Source organism: Ptychodera flava, chromosome 21 (assembly GCF_041260155.1).
Source record: "Ptychodera flava strain L36383 chromosome 21, AS_Pfla_20210202, whole genome shotgun sequence".
In the NCBI taxonomy this organism is placed as follows: domain Eukaryota; kingdom Metazoa; phylum Hemichordata; class Enteropneusta; family Ptychoderidae; genus Ptychodera; species Ptychodera flava.
The window spans coordinates 19,460,537-19,482,740 of record NC_091948.1 but is presented as its reverse complement, the minus strand read 5'-3'; the positions used below and the strand labels follow the sequence as shown (position 1 = coordinate 19,482,740).

The 22,204-nt window shown below is 40.4% G+C and overlaps 1 protein-coding gene across 2 annotated transcripts in view; it reads left to right on the top strand.

Moving 5' to 3' along the window:
* LOC139121643 (NT-3 growth factor receptor-like) overlaps positions 1-22,204 on the top strand; it is a 79,449-nt gene that overhangs the window by 52,081 nt on the left and 5,164 nt on the right. The window contains exons 5-12 of one of the 2 annotated variants that reach the window (XM_070686715.1): positions 359-427; positions 9,450-9,604; positions 10,363-10,635; positions 11,610-11,939; positions 13,200-13,303; positions 20,109-20,382; positions 20,962-21,268; positions 21,769-22,009. In XM_070686715.1, coding sequence (XP_070542816.1) covers positions 359-427; positions 9,450-9,604; positions 10,363-10,635; positions 11,610-11,939; positions 13,200-13,303; positions 20,109-20,382; positions 20,962-21,268; positions 21,769-22,009 — 1,753 coding nt within the window. Of the gene's footprint in view, positions 1-358; positions 428-9,449; positions 9,605-10,362; positions 10,636-11,609; positions 11,940-12,876; positions 12,981-13,199; positions 13,304-20,108; positions 20,383-20,961; positions 21,269-21,768; positions 22,010-22,204 lie in introns of both variants that reach the window. The other variant, XM_070686716.1, reaches the window with a different exon arrangement.

Below are 22,204 nucleotides of genomic sequence, written 5' to 3'. Positions count from 1 at the left end.
CCGCACCGTTTCAACAGGAAGACCTCATTTGCATGCACGGCAGCCATCTTGCTTTCTCGCAACTATCTTAGTTGGGTACAAAGCGCATGCCACTAGCGTATACTTGAATCCCATGGCCAAATTTTGACCGTGGAATACATAACTATTAAATATTCTGAGTATATATTTTATGCGGCGAAATCAGTCAAGGGTTTCCGATGGCGAACAGGGCGCTGAAAGAGGCAACGCTGAGGTGGATATGTGCCTGTTAGCCTCTCCTCACGGTTCATTTGGTGACCATTATCAATTTATTCTCTGCCGTGATTTCACCCATCATCAATTCTATGAAGTAAATTAACCCTTGTCTCTTCTCTTTCAGAGATTTGCGGAATAATAAATTAGAAACGTTGGGCTGGCAACCATTCGATGGCTTGAATGTCACACAACTGTAAGTATATTCGATTATAAATTGTATTCACAAAAGATAGGGCCTAAATTGGACTATTATAATTAACCTTTCTTTTTGTAGGTGTTAACGTGGTAATGTTTATCAAATTAAGAGCATTTGCACTTCAAAGATTAAAAAGCGATTTATCTACTAATTCGCTGAAAATCCTATTTTTCTGAAATATTTTCGTGATGTACCTCGGTTTCCTTAGGCGGAAAACCATACAAAGAAGTACCACAGGACCCATGATGATAAACAAACAACGTGAGCCAATCAAACAACGGCTGTGACCTTCTTTTTCGCCCACAAACAATCCGTCGTTAAAGTTTGAAAGGTTATTTGTTGCAGTGAATAAGAGATAAAGTGTATATCGCTGTGACACCTCATAATCATTGTCAGGAAGGCTTTGGAAAACTCCCGTGTGCTTTCGTTGCGTATGATGCCGTGGCCCCAACTGATTGGCTCGTTCCTCGCACAGGTATCGTAGCAACTAGCGTGGCGCTCTGCAGCTTCCCAGCGGTTGTTAGCAAGCTTGACAACTTGGCGTGTCGTGCTTATTTGAGTTGTTTAATCACATTTTGTATGGACTCTCCGTGGGCCAATTAGAGTGACAAACAATGCCAGTTTGCAAATCAGACATGTCGAGGGGATAGGCGGTGTGTGACACTCTCAACTGCCACCTCCGCATGCTCCGTGGTTGCTCAAATGACGCCAAATATCCGTATGCGTCACTCACTATATGTCCGCTAACGTCGTCATTTTAACGAGTTCGAATGCGTGTTATTGATTAAAAGCAACTTGCAAAAATGGAATACTTAACTGACAAATGATAAATAATAAATAATAAATAATAAATGATAAATGATAAATTGTTCAGTCAAGATATTGCGAACAAGTTCGAAAGCTGTTGTTATACACAATTCTATGAAACAGGCAAATCGTGCAAAATATTTTACTCAACACGTGTTCAAGTTACGTGATTTAGTGATAATCAGTGTCGCTCAGAACATGAAACAATATATTTGAGTATTTTGTCAAAACGGTATGTAGCTATGACGTGTTGCTCTTCCGGGCGTAAGTCATGAAGCCGATGGAGAGGGTAATTCCGCTGTGTGGTGATTCCTCATTTCCCGTATAGGTTAGGCGAGAGAGTCAATTATTATTATTATTATATGTATATATATATAAATTTGTGATTTAGTGCAGATTTGTCTCCGTTTTCGAATTGACAGACACTGTCCAGTTGACAACATACATTAGTTATCTGCTGCCTTCCAACCCGTGCGATCGGTATTTCATTGTACTTATCGATAAAACAAGAGAAGGCACAGCCAGCCTTCTGACAAGGTTTTTTGAGGTCTCGTAATAAAATGAACATAGCGTACGGTTTGGATGTATAGCTTCGTCACCGTTGAGAACAGCTGGTGGCAGCTCCAGCGAGTGTCACACAACGCTAGAGGCGATATAGCAACCAGAAAACCGCGCTTAGAATAATCTGTCCAGAAACGCTATGCTACGTTTAATGCTAATTAATACAGGTTAGTTAATGTCGTTAAATCTTAAAACCCTATTTGGACAATTATAATAAATTCACATGAACTTGATCAGGTAGCTTTGCTCGTATTGATGTTTAATATTATCAAATTCGATTGGCTTAATGAAAATGTATGTTATTTGTGTATGTTTACATCATTGTAATCTTTATCGTCATTATTATCGTCATCGCCTCCGCCGCCGTAATCGTCACCACCAACACCACCACCACCACCACCACCATCATCATCATCATCACCATCATCATCATCACATCATCACGTCATCATCATCATCATCACCATCATCATCACCACCACTACCACCATCATCATCATCATCATCACCATCATCATCATCATCATCATCATCATCATCATCATCATCATTGGCGCCATCGTGTTCAGTGGTTCACAGAATCTTTTTACAGAGTTGCTATAATTATAACAATTTGCTTGATGATAACATAAACGTGGAGCGTTCTCTTGTCTCCGGTCTCCGTGTTTGTGTTTTGCCCTCGGACATTATCCCCCAAATCGAATCGTTGACAGTGGATCTGAGCAAAGTAATTTTTGTGTATATTACATTTACATTTTTATTCATATATTTCAAGATATCCTCTCCCCTACTCCATTTTTTTCAATTCTCAGACGATAATAATGGAATCTGGTTAATAATATCGTAAAGGAAAGATTCGTTGAATCTTTTCAATATGCAGACATGAAATAGTAGTCACTGCGTTGTCACTCATATCCGACTATTTTAATTGCTAGTTGTACTTTGCATGAAATCCTCTCAACGAACCCTCTATTGTGATTGAGGAAATTCTACTTGTCTATCAATTCTGGTGGATCGAGCTCTAGTTAAGCCTTGTACATTAGGTGTACCATCAGTTCGACATTTGAATGTTTGGTGACGTTGCCAACAAAATAATTTCCTTCATCCGTTCTGTATATGAGAGGATCTTAATAAACTGAACTAATCAAGATCTGGTCGCATTAAGGCTTGAGAATATTCCGCCAGATGTAAGCTTTCCATAAGGATATCGGGGGAAAAAATTGATTGAGTCCAAGATGAAACTGAATGTACTGAAAACTCGTAATCGTATTTGGAATTCTGTCTGCTTTACCCGAAATTACCTTTGGCCTTTTCCACTGCTTGAAAAATGTTTAGACGTCAAAGACAGCTGCAGAGTCGAATTGAATTTCTCTCCGATGTTTAAAGGCATTTTCCATTGAGTATTGCAAAGAGATAGGAAACCGATTACTTTCTTTGTGATTTGAGTCAACGTGTGGGCAGTCCGTTTCTGATTCCGCACCCATTGAAAACGGGCAAACAGACACCCCGGGATGCGCGCAGTCGCTTGGTCGGAACTGCTGGTCTTCGCATCGCCTTCCTTAACCATTCAGACCAGATATTGCATTTTCTGCGCCACAGAGCAACGGCTCTCTATCTTTTGTGTATGCAAAATTAATTCCTATCACTGCTACGTATTCGGAAATCGCATCTCTTTAGCCAAACGCAGTTTTGAAAGCAAGCGACGTCCTTTGTAGCGGCGCTGCACTGGCACGGATAATCTGTTCTTCTCTAATTAAATCTAGTATGTTCGTTATTTCTTTGCTCAACAGCCGACTGTGGCTCGGCGTTGATGGTTATTATAGACTTCACAGGAGTGTAATGAATAATGACCACCGTATAGGATGCGAAAACAAAATTGTCATTTTTTCCCTAAATAAACTCTAGTTTCAAATGAGAATTTCTTAAAGTATATATTGTCTAGTTTTTGAATTAAATAAATCTATATCATAAGTACCAAAATTGAGGTTTTTACCCCAGAGAAGTAGCCCTCCTTCCTTCGAGTACGCTATTGCTACCATACTAAACTTTAGATTCTCTTCCGTTTTAAAGTATATACTATGAGAGGAGGGTTCATGTTATCTGTTATGGGAAATATTGTGAGTAGGTTAAGTTCAATATCGATGATTTTCTGGTTTCTACACGTGATTTAATGGTGTCGAGCAAGTGACGGTAGTGAAATCTTTGTTTCCGCAGTGGAGGATATCAGAGAACAAGATCTAATATTTATTCCACGATATGGTTGAAGCGATCGGAATATTATTTACAGAGTTTGCAACCACTACCGGGCGAACCATGTCATTTCGGGAACGTATTCTCGGGATACGAGCGCACTTTAAGAAGACTTTTTAGTGTAAATATAAAACAAAAATGGGAGAGTTTACATGTGGGCGGTGACAAGGAAAATGAAATGTTATGACGTCAGTTTTGAATCTATCCAGCAATCCGAAGGTTAAGAAAGCGGTGAAAAAAGGACAGAACATCTTTTTCCAACCGCAGTTTTGCATCTATCATGTTCCCACAGCGTACTGTGCCGTTTTCGAAATCCAAATGGCGATTATAGGGGAACGGCATATGGTAGAATTAGCCACGCCGGTATAAAATCAACTTCTAAGGAGCCTCATATGTGAAGAACAGATAAAATTGACGACGGAAATAATCCCATCAAGCCGTAGTTGCTAAGTATCTGTCTTTGGAGAGAAGGGAGGAAACAAGATAGCGTCCTTGACTCTTCTTCAGGTAGAACTCGCATAAATTCTAATCGTCAGTGACCTGCGTATTATCTCTGACGTGAACGCCGTGTGCAACACGGGGTTTTAAAAAGAACAGGTAATTTCCGAGTCAGTTACAGCGTAAGCCACCAATCGATATAGTCACGTACAATGAATAAATGTTCGCAGTGAACCATCGATTTGATTTTGCTTTCATTAATCGAGAAAAAAAATATTAAAAGAGGGGGCGGGAGAGTGCAGATTTTTCGAAATTTTGTCAGGTCAGCAGCCATGCACGCATGTGCCCGGATTTGAAGTCTCTCTGTGGTCTGATTGCTGTCACCAAACCCGGAAAAAAAATCGTAAACATATTTAGATGACAACTAATATGTTATGAGTTCGTTAAAACAACAAATTTGTAATTTGACAAGATCAACGAGCGCAACGCATTCATGCCGATGATATTCTTATGTGTGTTCTGGTAAGATGCACGAGTATTACATGTAGGAATTACGCATTGTCGGTAGTACTGGAATGTATGCGATATTGCATTGTGAATGTCCCATACTGTCCTCCACCAAGGGATCTACCATTTTATCTTAGGGGTAGTCAGAAAATTTAGAGAGAGGGAATGTGCACAACGCAAAGAGCTTTGAAATTGCAGCTCTGTTGCCATTTTAAAATTATATTCACATGACAGTCAGCAGGGAAAAAACTGTTGTGAAAGTTTTGAGAAAGGGTAAGCTTATGTGTGCCGTGCAAAATCAGGAGGGGTACTGTTACATTTTGGAACACTAAACACTTGCTGTCGATATTTTGATAACCCCCTTCTCAAGATCTGATGGTCCATCCCTTATCTTCAATAAATTGTTAGTTGCTAGTCATGAACGCCAGTGTTTCTTTGCAGGCTTGAGGGAATAAAAACGCGGCTTGGTGCCGAGGGGCTTGTACGTTCCTTGTCACGCGAGATTAAGCTTCAGTTGATCGCTTATGAAGTCTTGATGAAATTGATTATACAATAACGAAGCAAGTTTGAAGTCGATAATTTGTACTAGAACGAGGCTGGTGAGTTGAAGTCGATAAATTGTAGTGGAGTGAGGCTGAACAGCTGCGAGTCTTTTCCCAATTAATTAAGTAGCAGATCTACCAGCAGCTTCGCCTCCCAGGCGAACTCCACCAAGTTACGACTGTCTGTCAAAGCCTTCAAAGTCCCACCGAACTGGACTCGCGGGGGAAGTAACAAGACACCTGCTAAAGAGAAACTGTTGTCATATTCTCTGAGAAGAGGCTCACCGGGTTGGCTTTGCATGCTGGGATAGACGACACACGATAAATAGACAGCATAGTACAAATGATATTCTCACTTGAATGAATTTGAACACATGCATAAATATTAGAAGTGTAGAAACAACAGATCAACTGCGATAAGATATCGAGGTGATTTAGCCCCGTGCGTGATCCGACACTTGGGGTAATCACACTAAATTAAACACACGAGGCCGTGTCAATCATTAGAGCGCGGGATTCCCTGTATTCGGTGCATACTAGTTGAGCTACACACTGAGCATCCGTTTGTCTAGGGCGACCAGGGTTCAAATGCCGGTTGAACAGAACAGGGCGATCGAAAGTAGCACAAACTATGCACGCAAGAATGATCGCGAGGTATGCTCTGCCGATGTAACGATATGCTTTCCTAAGACAGGGATATGAGGATAACCCTTAGCAAATGTTGGCTGTCAGGCTCTGGCGGCATTGAGTTCTCCAGTTTAAAATTGCATTTATTCCCCATGCCGAAGGACTGGTTTAGGCCTACCGTGCACCTGTCAAATATGTCCAACATGGGATGCAGTCTCCATGGTTAAGCGTGTTCCAGTTTTCGGGATGACGCATAAGGACTGGCAACCCAGCAAAGAAACTCTAAATATAGATGCATCATTCTTTGTTAATATCTCATTTATACAGTCTTCATTAATGAGATGTGTTCCCTTACAATCACCGGCCATTGGCACCATGAGAAAAAAATAGAACTTAATAAAATGAAATATTTTATCATTGCTATCTAAGTCATTTCATTCCTCTTGAAATCTATAGCCTTTGGAAATTCGAGCGGCAGTAATGAAGACACATACTAAGATATCAGTTTCTGGAAATTATAAAGCGCTAAATTGTCTCCATAAACATTGAAGGACGAGATTGTTTTCGTAGGCTATTTCTAGTGACCGTATCTTACTTGTACTTATTAGTTGATACTGTCGATCGCATAGTCGCCCAGTGCACCGAGCTAATTACACAGTATGCTTGAGGGAAAGCTATACGTTTGAGTGAGATCTCTGATGGCTTTCAATATTTCAGCCGAAATTTCGTAACACGTGACATTCGGAGAATGTACAGAATGCATTCAGTGGATCGCCCTATATTTGAAGATCGTGCACATCTGATGGCGTACTGTCAAAAGCATTAAGTCAGATATTGTGCGTTGCAAATAAAAATCATATTTGAATGTTTGCAGAGAATGGAACGAATCTTTGTTCTGAGATCTCACACATCAAGAACATTAAATTCAAACACTGCAGAATATCGTAACATGTGACAAACAGCCATCCTTTTACACTAACTTGACCCGTACATGTACGCAAGTGTCTCCCAGATATAATTGTCATTTTCTAGAATACAAAATTGCTTAATTCCACAATACATATGACGGTGTGACCTGTATTTGGTGAGCTTGATGTACGTTCCCTTACTCACGGTCCCTTCACTGTGATTTGTTCAACTATTACGTGCCAACTGTCTCATAAGGAGCTCTCAATAACAGGGATCGTATCGTTTCCCGTAATTGTCTGGAGCACGCGTTCGCTTCGTATATTTCCGTTTGTGCAATCAACAGAAATGTGTCTGTAAAGTTCGTAATACCATTTCGCCAAGTGACCAATGGTGCATAACGTACAAACGTCGCTAGAACAGTGAGCGTAAATGTAATAAACTTTTTAAAGGGCGCGTTAATGCTATAAGTTTACCAACACAACATGACGTTATTGAAGGTAGGCCTATAATGTACTTTTAGCTTGTGTCTTGTCATTAAAATCGTCCGTAAAATAGCGTGCAATAACGAGGCATTGTCACGTAGATCTACCAATGCGAGTGCGTGAACGAGAGTTGCGCTCCGTCATTACCAAAATGAAGTACATCGCCGTTAAAGAGGTTGTTCTTTCTTCGTGCACCTATTTTCTTCGTTTCGCAAAAAGACCCCACGCATTTTAACGTATCAAAGAATGGAAAGACAAGTACCATCATTTTTTCCTGAAAATTTGTCCACAAGATGTGAGCTAATTTGATAGACAGTAAAACGAGAATCCGTGCATGAGAGTCCGAATGTCTGTCCCCAAGCTGGAACGCGCCCAGCTTGGGGACAGACATTCGGACTCTCAAACTTTTACAACCCTCTTCTGAGATACCACTTATGGGGGTTCATTTTAAAGCTCTTGGTGTAAGAAAAGTCTTCTTCGGCTTAGTTTTTCGAAATTCGAAAATTTTTAGTTTTAATCATAGAGTTTACACAGGGATGGCGGCCATTTTGAATGTCAAATATCGATAAATCTTGGGTTATTTGATTCTCCAGTACCAAAATTTGCACGGTGACCCCCTGATTTTTATTCTTGGTTTGGAAAGAGAATGTTTGAGCAAAAGTGTAAATCTCTCACTTTCGCGGCGCATACTACACCTTAAGTACTTCACAGTGCACAGAACATGATGCTTACTCCATTTTGATATAGGCAATAGGGGGAGGGGCACGGAATGAATGGGTACTTAAAATTATTATGAGCAGGAAGGATGGTACTGGAAAAGTTTTCGAGGGTACAAGGCGATCTGTAAAAGGAGGATTTTTCCATTGCAACCCCATCCCAGAGATGTTCGTGAACGTTGCTCATGAATTCCCGAACGAGTCACTATAGCATTTTACTCGGTGATTAGGGATCGCCTCATCTCAGCTTACGTAGTTATAGACCGCCCATGTCATTAACAGTGTACCATAGCTCTGGATCGGTTTCATATTCATCGTGTACACACCGAGTCCGCTGTTTTCCCACCGCATGATGTCCAGCTTTCGAGATTTTTGGCAGGCAATCTTCTGTAACTAGAGCGAAAACGATCCATTCACAGATAAAAATAGGCAAAATAAGAGAGTATAGCTTGCTTGTGAAGAAATATTGGTGACTCACGTAAAAAGTTACAGCCCGCTTGGAAAAATTATGCAAATGGATTTTTCAGAAATATCAGGGCCAAGGTCCTTTGGCAACAGTGATATTTCAAAATATTGTGGTGCAATTCCTGTTTGAGGGCGCCGTCACCACCTTCAGATAAATTTTATGTAGGGAACCAGTACATAACCTACTGAAAAAAAATACTTAATGCATATCGTTCCTGAACCAGCGGGACCAATCCACAGCAAGGATTCTGAAAGAACTACAATAATTCACCCTTGAAATCTACTATAATTATGTTTTTACTTCATGGATTCGCAAATTGAACAGATGAAGCAAACATACGTTGTAAAAATCATGATAGTAAATCCTTGTCCACCAGTAAGATATGTTCTCATAGTAATTGCAGTTGAGGTCATTTCACTGCCTAGGTTTTCCCCGACAAAATCGTACGTGAAAAATGTTTGAGTAGGCCCCCCCCCCCCCCATAATTTTGAGGACCCCTTGAAGCTTCTGACTTTTTAAGGGAACTCCTCAATTCCTCCGACCTTAAATAATGGTATCTGATGTAACACAGTGATACGAGTTCCCACCGAAGACATCAAATGCATCCAGGCCAAACAGACGATTTAACTTACAGAGAATGTTTGTTATTTTACAAGACTTACATTTTATCGTTTTTGATGTGCTCATCACCTTTTATCCTTTTTTTTGCAACAGAAAATTGGACGGCAATAATTTAAGGTGTGGCTGCGAAACCAAGTGGCTTCAGCTGTTGATGAACCGAGGTGTCGTCGACTCAGGTTTACGCTGCAGAATGCCTGGTACAGAGGAGGGAAAGCTGATTGCGAATGTTACCTCAGCGTCAAACTGTGGTAAGTGATGCCGCCCCGGGACAATGATACCTGCCGTGGCCGAAAACGATACTATCCCTCCGCAGATTGTAATTTCCTTCAGATTTGACCTACGCTCTGCAGAATTGACCTACGCTCCGCAGATTGTAATTTCCTTCTTCAGATTTGACCTACGCTCTGCAGAATTGACCTTCGCTTTGCAGATTGTAATTTCCGTCAGATTTGAGCTACGCTCTGCAGATTTGACCTATGCTCTGCGGATTGTAATTTTCTTCTTCTGATTTGAGCTACGCTGTGCAGATTTGACCTGCGCCCTGCAGATTGTAGTGTTCTTCTTCAGATTTGAGCTGCGCTCGAGTGTGGCTCAAATCTGAAAAAGGAAATTGCCATCTGCAGAGAAATCGTGTCGTCTTCGGCTAAGGTAGATACTGCCCTGTGATGGACCATCGTAGAGTTGTCCCCGTACTCTTTCGAGTCTGCGCACATGTGGTCCCTCTCTCGACATTCTTTCAAAAGTTGGTGCGCAAAGACTTTTTTCCTAGGATGATGACACTGCAGTATCGACATGCACGTCTGAGAATCTGGTACCTTTGTGGATTTTTTTGTAGACTGAGTTAGGCTTTGCTCCTACAACATCAGACATTGTCGCAATTCTGCGCAGTATTAAGTAATATAAGTTGATGCATCTTGGGAGGAGGTTGATCAAAATGGGGAAAAAGAGCACAGTAAGTATTTTACATTGTGAAGCTTTCAAATGTATTTTTTGTGTTTTCCTTTAGAATTGCCAAAAATAAATGTCTCTCCTCAAAGTATCACAATCAATGAAACGAACACGGCTTCGATCGTTTGTGATGGCCAAGGCACTCCGACACCCCGTATTCGATGGAACACCGCCTACATCCGGTCCAATTACTCTGTTGCCACTGACAACGAGGGATTAAGAAAGAACTTGACCTTGATCAACGCCAGGGGCGAAGACAATGGCATTATCGAATGTTCAGTCAGTAATATTGTTGGTAAAGTTAAAAGCCAAACGAAAGTTACAATCAACAGTAAGTATTAGGTGCATATGCGGCAGCGTTATGAAGTATTGTTACTGGTCTTCGCGACGAGGGCGCTGCGTTTTTGTTGGCAGTCGCTTGGCTTTGTTTAATGCTAGCAACTATTCATGCTGTTCTGCTCACAGAGGCATGCTTAATTGTCACCTTCGGATCTCAGACAGTCCCTCCCTGCGTGTAGGGAATAACGGTCATTTTGAATTTAGAATATCGAGAAATTTTAGGAAATATTTTCATCTATTGTAGTGCAATACGCACTGTGACACCTGATTTGCATTCTTGATTATGGAAGAGAATTGTTCATAGTTTCGTTTAGGAAAAGTTTAGCAAAAGTTAAAAAAAAATCAGTTTGAGGCCCCTATTACATATAACCCCCCAGCGTACGGAATCAAGTCGCTCAGGAGGTAGCAATATGACATTAACCTGGTCCAAAAGTCATTTCCATTCAAGGTAATACATTACCAGGTCTATTGGATATTTGTGATTTACAAATTTAAGTAGGACCATCCTGAACCACTGATAGTTAGTGGTGGTACCAGGTGTCCGGAATGGGTAAGCGTACCCTGCTATCATGCTACACCCGTCAGGATGTCCAAAAATTGTCGAAATAACAGTGCATTACACCGTCATGTTTTCCGTTTAAGAAGATTCCTACAAACTTCAAGGAAAAACCCATCCATGTAGACCTATGCTCGGTCATTTAATACCTTCCTTGCAATTTTTATTCATAGTTTTCACATTTGCTGACCTTGTCAGGGAGGAAAATGTCAAATGAACACAAAGGGCAAAGCAAAAGAGGGCCAATCCTTGCGTATAACGTTCATCAGGTCGAAGAAAACGCGAGAGAATCGGGACCAAGTATTTTTGTCTTCCCGTCTCTCAAAATGTGACGCTCCCAATACTCCGAATACAAAACAATAATTATCCCGAAATTTTATTTTAATAACATTTTTTTCTCTTTGTTACAGGTGCACCCCGGATTTTAGAGCTCCGGAAACCATACGAGTACTTCCATCACTGTTTCCTGTTCAACATAACCGGGACTCCATTGCCCACTCTATCCTTCTACAGGAACGAGGAGCCCATCCAGAACCTCAAGATAATCATGAGTGGCGATGCCACGCCTGACGATCATATATACCTTGAAATCCTCTCCAACGACACGGTTCATGAACTGGAGGGATGCCTGACCATCCAACTACCCACCCAGTACAACATTGGCAATTATAGCCTGGTTGCCACGAATTTCTTGGGTTCTGACATGGCGAGCGTGTATGGCAACTTTACCGCTCTTCCAGGTGAGAGACCAAAGTTCAGTGTCACCCTCACTAAAGATGACAGACCCCTTTTTGAGATTGATCGAGTTATTTGATTTTGAGGATGAGGAAATATCATCAGTATCTTCAATTTTATTTGATGCTACAACATGCATGATGAATATCAGACCAGTGTTGCAAGCGTACATCCAGCGTTCGACTCCAAAGGCCCCTGGCAACAAAGCACAAGTCTAGCTAAGAGTCTGTATAGTTCTTTGCTGAAAACGTTAATGGCAGGTTTTAACAGAGTAGACCGACGGTAAAGAGACGAAAGTGTCGAGAGTAACGTTTAATAGGGTTAATCATTGGGTTGTGCTTTTCTTTGATGTGTGGTGTATGATCGACGTGTGACGGGTTCTCAGAATTGGCGCCTTCATATTGTCCCCAGTCCAAACTTTCACACATTCACAGAACGCTGTCTCAAACATCATATAACTGACACTATCTTTCTTTACAACTGCTAACTCCTGATACATGGGTGATTGTAAGAATACACTATTTCTTCTTCTATTTTCTGAGCACATATTTTTGTTGCCCTCTTCCATTGATATTTGCGAACCGTTTGACCCCAATTTTCATGCAGGGCTACTAGATGGTTGATGCATGTGCTTATACTTCTTGACGATGCTTTTACAGATTTAAGAAGTTCAGTCTGTTGAACAGAGCCAGCATGGCACGGCCACATTCTATCTTTCTATTATGAATTATCGATGACGTTTGAATGGTACTCTTCAGTTCCAGTTTTCCAATTTTCATTTTCATTTTTTTTTCAACTTTATATTCATATCCCCTTCTTTATTTTCTATTTTCTGAATACTAACCCTGATTCTTTGAACCCTATTTTCGTATCCTGCTTTCCCCTGTGTTTCTTGATTCTACCCTATCTTTCGTTGTTTTTTCGTGAATGGTTCTTCCGTAGGGCCGATTCCGCCAGGTGAAATTCCGCCTTTCGTCAGTACAGCTCCAGTTACTCTTTACAAGTCGACGTCGATACCCACAACTAACCAACCCGACACGACCAGTGTAAGTAGGGACAAGTCCGCCGCACAGCGGAGGTCTTACCCAACAAACAAACAAAACACAAACTTGTCGTTAGCCAGCCAAAAACAAAAACACCCACATCACGTCGTGTGCGCATGTGTGCTTTTTATGTGCTGTGTATTGATGCCATACCACTCATTGTGTTGCATGCTTTGCCATGTTCAGTTTCATTTCTACTGCATGCTCCATTCGTTTTTATAGCGGCTGCTGACGATCCTGACTGGGCACGAAACCCCACTTCCCAATTTGATAGAGAGAACAAGAATTTTACAGTCCCGTATTCCAAAAGGCCAATGGACCCGACTGTAAGTAGGAACCACAGCAGTCAGCTTTTCGTTCTGATGGCTCCGGAACCCCCTCAACCCTTTGTATACTATCTCTGTCATCTAATATTATCCTTAACATAATCTGATACATCGTTAGAATTGTTATTCAGTGCACATATCGTTTGTAATCTCCGTCTATACTGGTACCGCAGTAGACTTGGTAAAAGTCTGTGAATAAAACGGTTTTTGAATGCGATTTGGTAGCGTTATCGCAACTATTTTTGTGAACACTGTGTCCTGGAGGTATCGCAATGTAGTGGAGTTATCGCAAGATTCATGATTCCGGCTGCTACTTTAATACTGACACTGCGCAGATACTGCCACGCTTTCGTAAAACTCGGTGAAGACAGCTTACGATCGTATTGCCGTCCCAACCAGTCAGAGCGTTACACATAAAAAGTAACACGTACGCGTAAGACTTGGCTGAAATTACTTTATTTACAAAATCACGGACTTGAACCAAGTCTAGTACTCCAAGTATAACCCTAAGTTGGCCAAGATTAGCGGAACATACCATTTTGATGAAAATCTCTCTTTACGTACAGATAAGATTGGTTGAATGAAAACCCGTCCGGAAACTTGACTATGTATCATTATATGCAATTGATATTCCAACACATTTGCATAGTTCGCTATAGGCCTACATACTGAGATTTGCAAAATTTTACCTCAGTTGATGCTAGAAAAGTGATTTCAAAATTAAAAGAAATTTCAACACGGGCATTATATATCAAGAAATGCCCAACTTAGGGATGCACTTGTGCAGACGTATTCAGTGCCAGTTCCCTTATGATAATGATAATAACTCTTTAAAAACAAATATCATCCCGTAACAACCGTACCCCCCAAATGAGAGCCATCGGAACGGAAAGAATGCCAGTTTCAGAGCGGGTTTCTATCACTGAGTGGGGCTTTAAAAGTAATACTGTTGACTAACAGCATATTGAGTGGTCGCCCCTCTGTAGTCGGTGCTCATGCGCAAAATCGCTGACAAGCATGCCAAGCATAAAACATGTGCCGCCAAGCTTTGCTGCAGCTACTGCAACCGTGTCGACCTCACTTCAGCTTCGTATTTGTGAATTCTAGTGTTAGGAAACAACTTTGCATAGATCAACTGCTCTGTCGTAAAAAAAAGATCGGTTGAGCATTTATGGCAGTATTTTCTTAACCGTTTCTCAATTCTCAAATGTCCCCTTTTCCTGTACGCCATACCAAACACACGACTAGAAACGATTTATCTTTTGAAGAGGTTAAATCCTCACGTTCTCCGAGTTTTGCAGTTTTCCCCCCGTAATTTGTAGTTCTTAATAGTAGCTCAGTATTTAGCCATGCACCGATTGGTTCACAGTATATTTACCCTGACTTCAAAATCACGCATCATATGTTTTGTCGCATGTGGCTCTTACAAACCAGGGCCTTGGCGCCTAGGGCATTATCCATTATTTTACCAACTGCAACTATTCATTTGGTGCATTTTCAAAGAGAACACGTCTCTCCAATGCTGGATTTTCAAGGGTCTGAGCAGAAGAACCAAAGTCATTTAATCGCCATGGTAACATATATGTAACAAAACACTGAAATTGCACAAAGCATAAGTGTCAGTATGATTAATTGCAACTCTCTTAAGGGTCCTTTTATGCCTTTCACAAACCATCTTATCGCGCATGTCTCCCTTCGGAAATGCAATTTAAATTGAACTTTAAGATCCGTCGTCCTCGAGTTTTTATAGAAATCGTGAGCTATCTGGAATATTGACGGATATAAAGCTGTACGAGCGACACTGTCAGTCGACCTTAATACACTAGTTACAGTAGTTACTCTTTCTCGCAAGGCTTTTGTATGCGTTGTCCTATACCGCTAGCCCGCCATTGTCGTCTCCGATACACTGCATAAGATATTTGACCTTCAAATATATAAAAAGGTTGATGTACTGTGTGCAGAGTTTATCACATAGGCATCGTTTTTGCAGGAGAAGGGCAAAAATCAAACAGAGTGGGAAAATAGGGGCAGGACTCTTACAAGTAGTTTAGCCACTAAGTGGTGACGTCAAAGGTGTGTGTGTGTGTACTTATTGAAATGAGGTCAAAGGTTACGTTCTAAAAGGGTTGAGAAATTACTTTGGAGTAAGAGTTAGGAATGGAGCCTTGGTAACTTAGGAGGAAATGATTCGAAAAACGTTAGAATTTATTTTAATTTAACTTTATTAATTAGTCAGTGCCGCAATTTCTGGGCATCTGTATTATGCATACTTCTATTTTGACATCCCCACTTCTTGGCAATACTAGTTGTCAAATTGTGCCAAAATAAGGGTGTCTTTAGAAGTCGTTTTGATTATTTTTGATTAATTAGCTCAATATATCAAAATACAAAAAAAATCTATCACAGAAAACAGACAAGAATCATTGTGTCGGTATAACACAGAAATTATAGAAACTTATTTCCACTGTGGTCCCATAGCATGATAAACCATACCAAGAGGCTATCCTAGTCCTCTCTGATCCCGTTCTTAGACAGCTGGAACCGACACAGATTCGTTTTGGTGACACTCCTGCATCGAGTGCGTAACCGTTTTCAAAGAGGACGACGAAAGCCATTAACCAACTCAGAGGCAACGATATATAGGAGACTGTGTGCACGCCAAATCTACAATGCATATTTCTGACTGTGGGGCTTGCTATCAAATAGCGTAATGCAATTTAACTGAGAAATGATCTGAAATGATAGATATTAAAAGAGATATAGGGGTGACTATATAATTTTAACACGGGTTCATTTTCCCCTTTAAAGAACTACAGGTCTTTTGAAATGCGTGACATTTCCTGGAATAACATATTCTTTGCCCGTCTCATGCATTTACAGGCGGGATATGATTTCATTATCAGGTGAACGTTTGCAGTCTCAGTCATTGCACTTGTTATATGTAAATTCTCAACGTACAACATGTTATTCGTCAAAGCTTTAGGGGCACGTCTTCCATGACGAACAGAAGGTCGGTATTTGCTGTGCCAATCTTGCCCGTATATTACGTTTTGAGAACATCGACATGTAAAGCACAGCCTGCCTATTTGACAGCTCATAGGTGAAAGGGCGTAATGGACTCCATCGATTCCTATTTGACGTTTATTTATTTATTTATTTTTATTTATTTATTCACTTTAAAGGATAACCCATTTACAGACACCAATTGAGTGAAAGTTTCCCAATGGGGCCGTAATCTTCCATGGGGTCCTACAAAATTCATTAAAGAGCTGTACAGATCAGAAAAACTAATAAAAACACTAAAAAAGAGCGGAAAAAAATCATGACATAAAATAATGAGCAGCAACCAAATAAAAATATAATTAAATTAAGCTATTTGTCAATATTATCTTTAATGAAAAAACTCGCAAGACTTGGGCTACCTCGAAGATTCCCTGGCAGTGAATTTCAAATCCTGGAAGCACGCATAACAAAAGATCTCTGACAAGACTGGGTTCGAATCGGTGGAATTCACAGTTTGCGCGTAGAAGAGGCGCGAGTATGATAAGTATGGCGTTCATTAATGGAACAAACATGTCAGCAATGTACGTTGGAATAGAATTCTCGAAATATTCCAAGACAAAAATACAAGTAAAATAAAAAATACGTTGTTTTAGACTGAGAACATCGGCGGTTTCCAAAAGAAAATTACTCGAAATGTCAAAATCTGCATTAAGAAGGACTCTAAGAGCCCTTTTCTGTATTTTATAAACCCTGTAAATATTTTTCAAGGTTGTTTTTCCCCAAACGACGCAACAGAAGTCGATTACAGATTGGATTAAACCATAGTACAAGATCATGCGAAGATGGAGCGAATAAATTTTTTGTAGGCGTCTAAGTAAACCAATTATTTGACTCAACGTGGCACATAAGTTGTTATTTGTCAATGTGTTTATCCCAAGAGACCAAATTATCAAGAGTTACACCAAGAATCTTCTCAAAGTTAACATTAGCAATACAAGTAGTATTTATAACAATATTAATTTTTTCACCATTCGAGTCTGCACTGTGCAGTTTCAGGCGAGACCCACTTAACATAACTTTGGTTTTGCTCGCATTGATAACCATTATGATACCGTTACTTTTGGCCCAATTGTTAACAGAGATTGCATCATTTTGAAGTGAATTATTAACTTGGGAAATCGAAAGACCAGATGAAAGAAGAGTCTGGTCTTCAGCACACATGTCTAAGTTAGAATTACAATTTAGGGACAATGGTAAATCATTGATAAAAATTGTAAAGAGCAAAGGACCAAGTACTGAGCCTTGTGGCACACCAACCATAACTTTTTTGGCTTGTAAACTTGTAAAAGAAAATATGCAACGTCACGAAATGCAACCTCACAGTGACCTGAATAAAACGATGTCAAGTCAAGTTGACAATGTCAGGTTGACGATCCTTGTATGCTCAATTCAATATGGCCGACTTGTTTTCAATTCAATATGGCCGACTTGTTTTCAATTCAATATGGCCGACTTGTTTTCAATTCAATATGGCCGACTTGTACTGTATTTGCATACATCGAAACAACTACCGTAACGTTTTAATATACTGTATAAAGCTTAAATTTAGCTTCCATCTCAAAGACCGCAGTGTATCAGCACATCTATCTACGTTTTCGGGAATCATCGAGGCAGAAATAATATTCAGAATTTTGGTTAGGGAGTCGTCATTATTTATGGCCTGGGGGTCGGAGGAATCTGGGGGGGGTCACTCAAAAAATCGAAAGCTACAAGGGGGAGGTGCTCAAAAGTGGAGAACAAGAAGGGGGGGGGCTACTCAATTTTGTTGATATGTACTGAAGCATTTAGTGAAGTTATGAATTAATACAACAACAAAAGTAAAGAACAGCAATATGTATGCTTGAGATATGTATGTTCATACCCGGTATATATACACACACACACACATACATAATACAATGTATATATACATATATATATATATATATATATATATATATATATATATATATATATATATATATATATATATATATATATATATATATATATATATATATATATACAGGTGGTTTCAAGTAGAAACTAAAATCTCATTACACAATGTGTTTCACGTTATTGTGATCTTCAGACGAGAATGATCCGCTGCAGCTATTCGACGTGGCAAGCCTTATGTTAGAGGCTAGTACCGAGTATATTTTTCAGTATTTCCTGATTAAAGATTGTATACTTGCCTGATCATTCATGAGAAACGTCTGCTTTCTATATTCTACATAGTATAGGTTACCGATAGGGGAAAATGTGTAAAGCAAGCTAATTCAGTGGAATGCCTTGACAACAAACCCATCTTTTATTGCAGGAAAATGATAATAAATAATAAATGTGAATAAATGTATGTCTGTCGCTATTTTTTCGTCCCAAAAATGTAATCTTCATTGAAATCAGTGAACTAGAATATAAGTTTTGGAATACTGTCTCAGATTTCTGTTCCTTTGAGTTTTTTATACGAAAAAATCTGAAAAAAATACTCCCCAAGTGCCACCAAATAACACCATTTGAATCTCTATTTTTCAAAAGCTCCAACGGCAGGAGGGGGGACACCCCCTCCTGACCTCTCCCCGCGACCGCTTGCGTGGTCGCTTGTGGTGCTTTCACACCACATCTTCGCCCTCTTGTAAAAAAATCCTACGGAGAACACTGCATGTCATCAGAGCACTGGATACAGACCTGTACATCAGCCCCTGTCACAGCAATGGGACCTCTTTCCGACACAGACCTGTACCACAGGGTTTAATCAGGGTCTGTACAGGGCCTGTCGCAGCAGCAATCCATTTTACTGTATAGATATTTAACTTTCCCATTTTTTTGGGGGAGGGGGTTCACTCAAAATTTCTGTAGCAGAGAGGGGGGCTACTCAAACACGTCATGGTTGGCAGGGGGTTACTCGAAATTTTGGAGTTTCTAAGCAATTCCTCCGACCCTCCCAGGTCGTAAATAATGACGGCGCCCTTATAACAATTTTGGTATTCAAAATACAAACATGTTTTGTTCAGGTCACCGTAACGTTGCGTGATGTTGCATATTTTCTTTTACCTGTCGATACACATTCCCATCGATCACTTCATGTCACAGTAATGCTATAATATAACCTGCCTTGGGTAAAAAACAATATTTTAACATTTGAATATTACGATCATCTCACGTTTATAAAACTGAGTTTAACACACAAACTAGTCGTAGATCTGAACGAATAAGTACTCCCCTTTCATTTCCGCCCTGGTATAAAGAAAAGACTAACAAGTATATTTTTTGTCATTAAACATAAATATTAACATTTCCATAACATATCGACAATCATTTCTTGATACGATCCCTTCAGCTTAAGCTTTCCGCAGTTCAGTACTTCACCACGTGTACATTTTGCCCTTTTCCCAGCAAAATATGATGCCTTCAATTTGTACGATCAACGCTGCACTCAACATACCGCCATTGACAAATAGGGTCTCGCATGAAACGATAGCTGCTGAAGGCGTATAAGCAAAAGGAAAGTCACATGAGGACGAAACCAGCTTGCGCTTGACAGTGACCCAGCTCATCGAGGTCAAAAATATACCTAATACCATGATATCACGAAACGTATGAGTACAGTAAAGGCGCTGCGAGCAGCATATGACGTGCAGATTTTATATGTAAACCTCTGCAATCCCATGCAGGCTTTGCCGCCACGATGGAAAGTGTGCAATTCATGTTTTTTATCTCCTGTTAAGTAACTCATGACCTTGACAATAACACCATTTTGCAGGTCTACATCGCGGTCGTTCTGTCCATTGTAATTACGGCAGTCATAGTAGTCCTGATTATCTGCAGCATACGTCACTTCCGACGTAAGCGACGGCGACCCAGGACCTCACTCAACGGCTTCACCGCCCTTACCCTCAATACGGTGTCCCAAATCATGAGCGCCAATGATGACGTGCTGTCTAAACGCACCACTCTACCCGGAGACGGTCTCCAGATGGTGGAGAACCCGAACTATTTCAAGGAGGCCCAACAGCATGACAGCAAGAACTCAACAGGTAGATTGTTAAGATTAAAAATAAAGTAGTCAATCAATCAATTAGTCTGTTAATCGCCTCTCATCCGGCGGTGGATTTCTTTATCAAAACAATCTAGATTCACCCTGCAATACTTCTGTTGTCAGCGTGGTGTTGTTTTTCTGAAAGCTATTTTGTTCCAGTGAAAGGTGATAGACCTAAATGTTGACAAATCGAAAGGTCCCTCTTTGGGAGGTTTCACATGATAGCCGGTTCTCATTTCCTACTGTGTTGCGTCAATATATTTATCAATGCCAAGTTCATCAAATACGCTCCATCAACGGTACATGGTACAACAGGTAACCCAACTTTTCGGTAGTAAGGATCAAAATTATTTTGAATTTCTCTGACCAACCCAAGACATTGCATTTAGTCGATAATTACTGCTGTGTTCAATGAAAAGATTCATGCTGTCACCCTGCTGACAGACCATCTTTCGTTTACCTTTTTGTAGAAGAGCAATTCTGCAAGTTAATTTTTAAAGCAAGGGTGACATGTAGACAGAGGGTTTTAATTTTATTTTATTTAATTTTATTTCGAATATTTTTGTTAAATCTACAGTCATACGCCGCATAAAGCGAGAGACTATTCATTTCATCCGGGAACTCGGTGAAGGCGCCTTTGGTCGAGTGTACCTTGGGAAATGTGACAACCTGCACGAAATGGACGAGACAGCGTTGGTTGCCGTCAAGACCTTGAAAGACGCATCGATAGGAGACGCCAGGAGAGATTTTGAGAGGGAAGCCGAGCTGCTGACCAACCTACAACACGATAACATCGTCACATTTTATGGAGTTTGCGTAGAAGGGGACCCTTTCCTCATGGTTTTCGAGTACATGGAAAACGGTGATTTGAACAACTTTTTGAGGTAAGAATATGGGACATAGTATGGAAACTTTGAAAAATGAATGTCGATCTGTGGTAAACACTGCAGCGTTTTTTAACAGTACCTGATATGTCAAGCATCAAATATGCTTCGTAAAAAGGTATCATGAAAAATAAAATATTTATTTCACGTCAATCTATCAGTCCAACAAGTGGTTGATTTGTAGGGTTTTGCCACGATTCCTTGCAAGACTTCTTATTCGCAAAGCACAGCCGACGGTATAACTTACAATTTTGTCTTACACAACTACCAGACCTACGTTCAAAAGCGAACACGTTATGGACGCAGATGACTGTCGACTGCTAAGATGTATATCGTACATATATGACGTCAGTTCACATAATATTTAACAGCAGAGCAAATTGTGATTACCACACTCCATAACATGACAACCAACGCTGAATTTTGGTTCCATGCATTGCACTGGAAAAAATGGCACAACGCCGGACCATTTGTCACTGCTTTCCCTTCCATTCCAACAGGTCACACGGCCCAGACGCCTTCTATCTGAGCAAGGCCTACAATACAACGCAGAGAATACTGAACACTAAGGAACTGCTTCATGTCGCCTGTCAAATTGCATCCGGGATGGTCTACCTAGCTTCACAACACTTCGTTCACCGAGACATGGCCACCAGAAACTGTCTAGTCGGCGACAAGTTAGTCGTTAAAATTGGCGATTTCGGCATGTCACGTGACATCTACAGCACAGACTATTACAGAGTAAGTATGCGCTAACGCGCAAACGTGTGCGCCAAAGTGTGTGCGCCAATCTCAAGCAACTTTAGATCTGATTTAATTTTTCTGAAGTTGCTTTTTCAGGCCGTGCATCAAATGTTCTATCACTTGAATTCACATACCCTGTGAGTGAAAAGATGAGCCATTCCCTTATGACTTTCTGATGACAATATTTTTGTG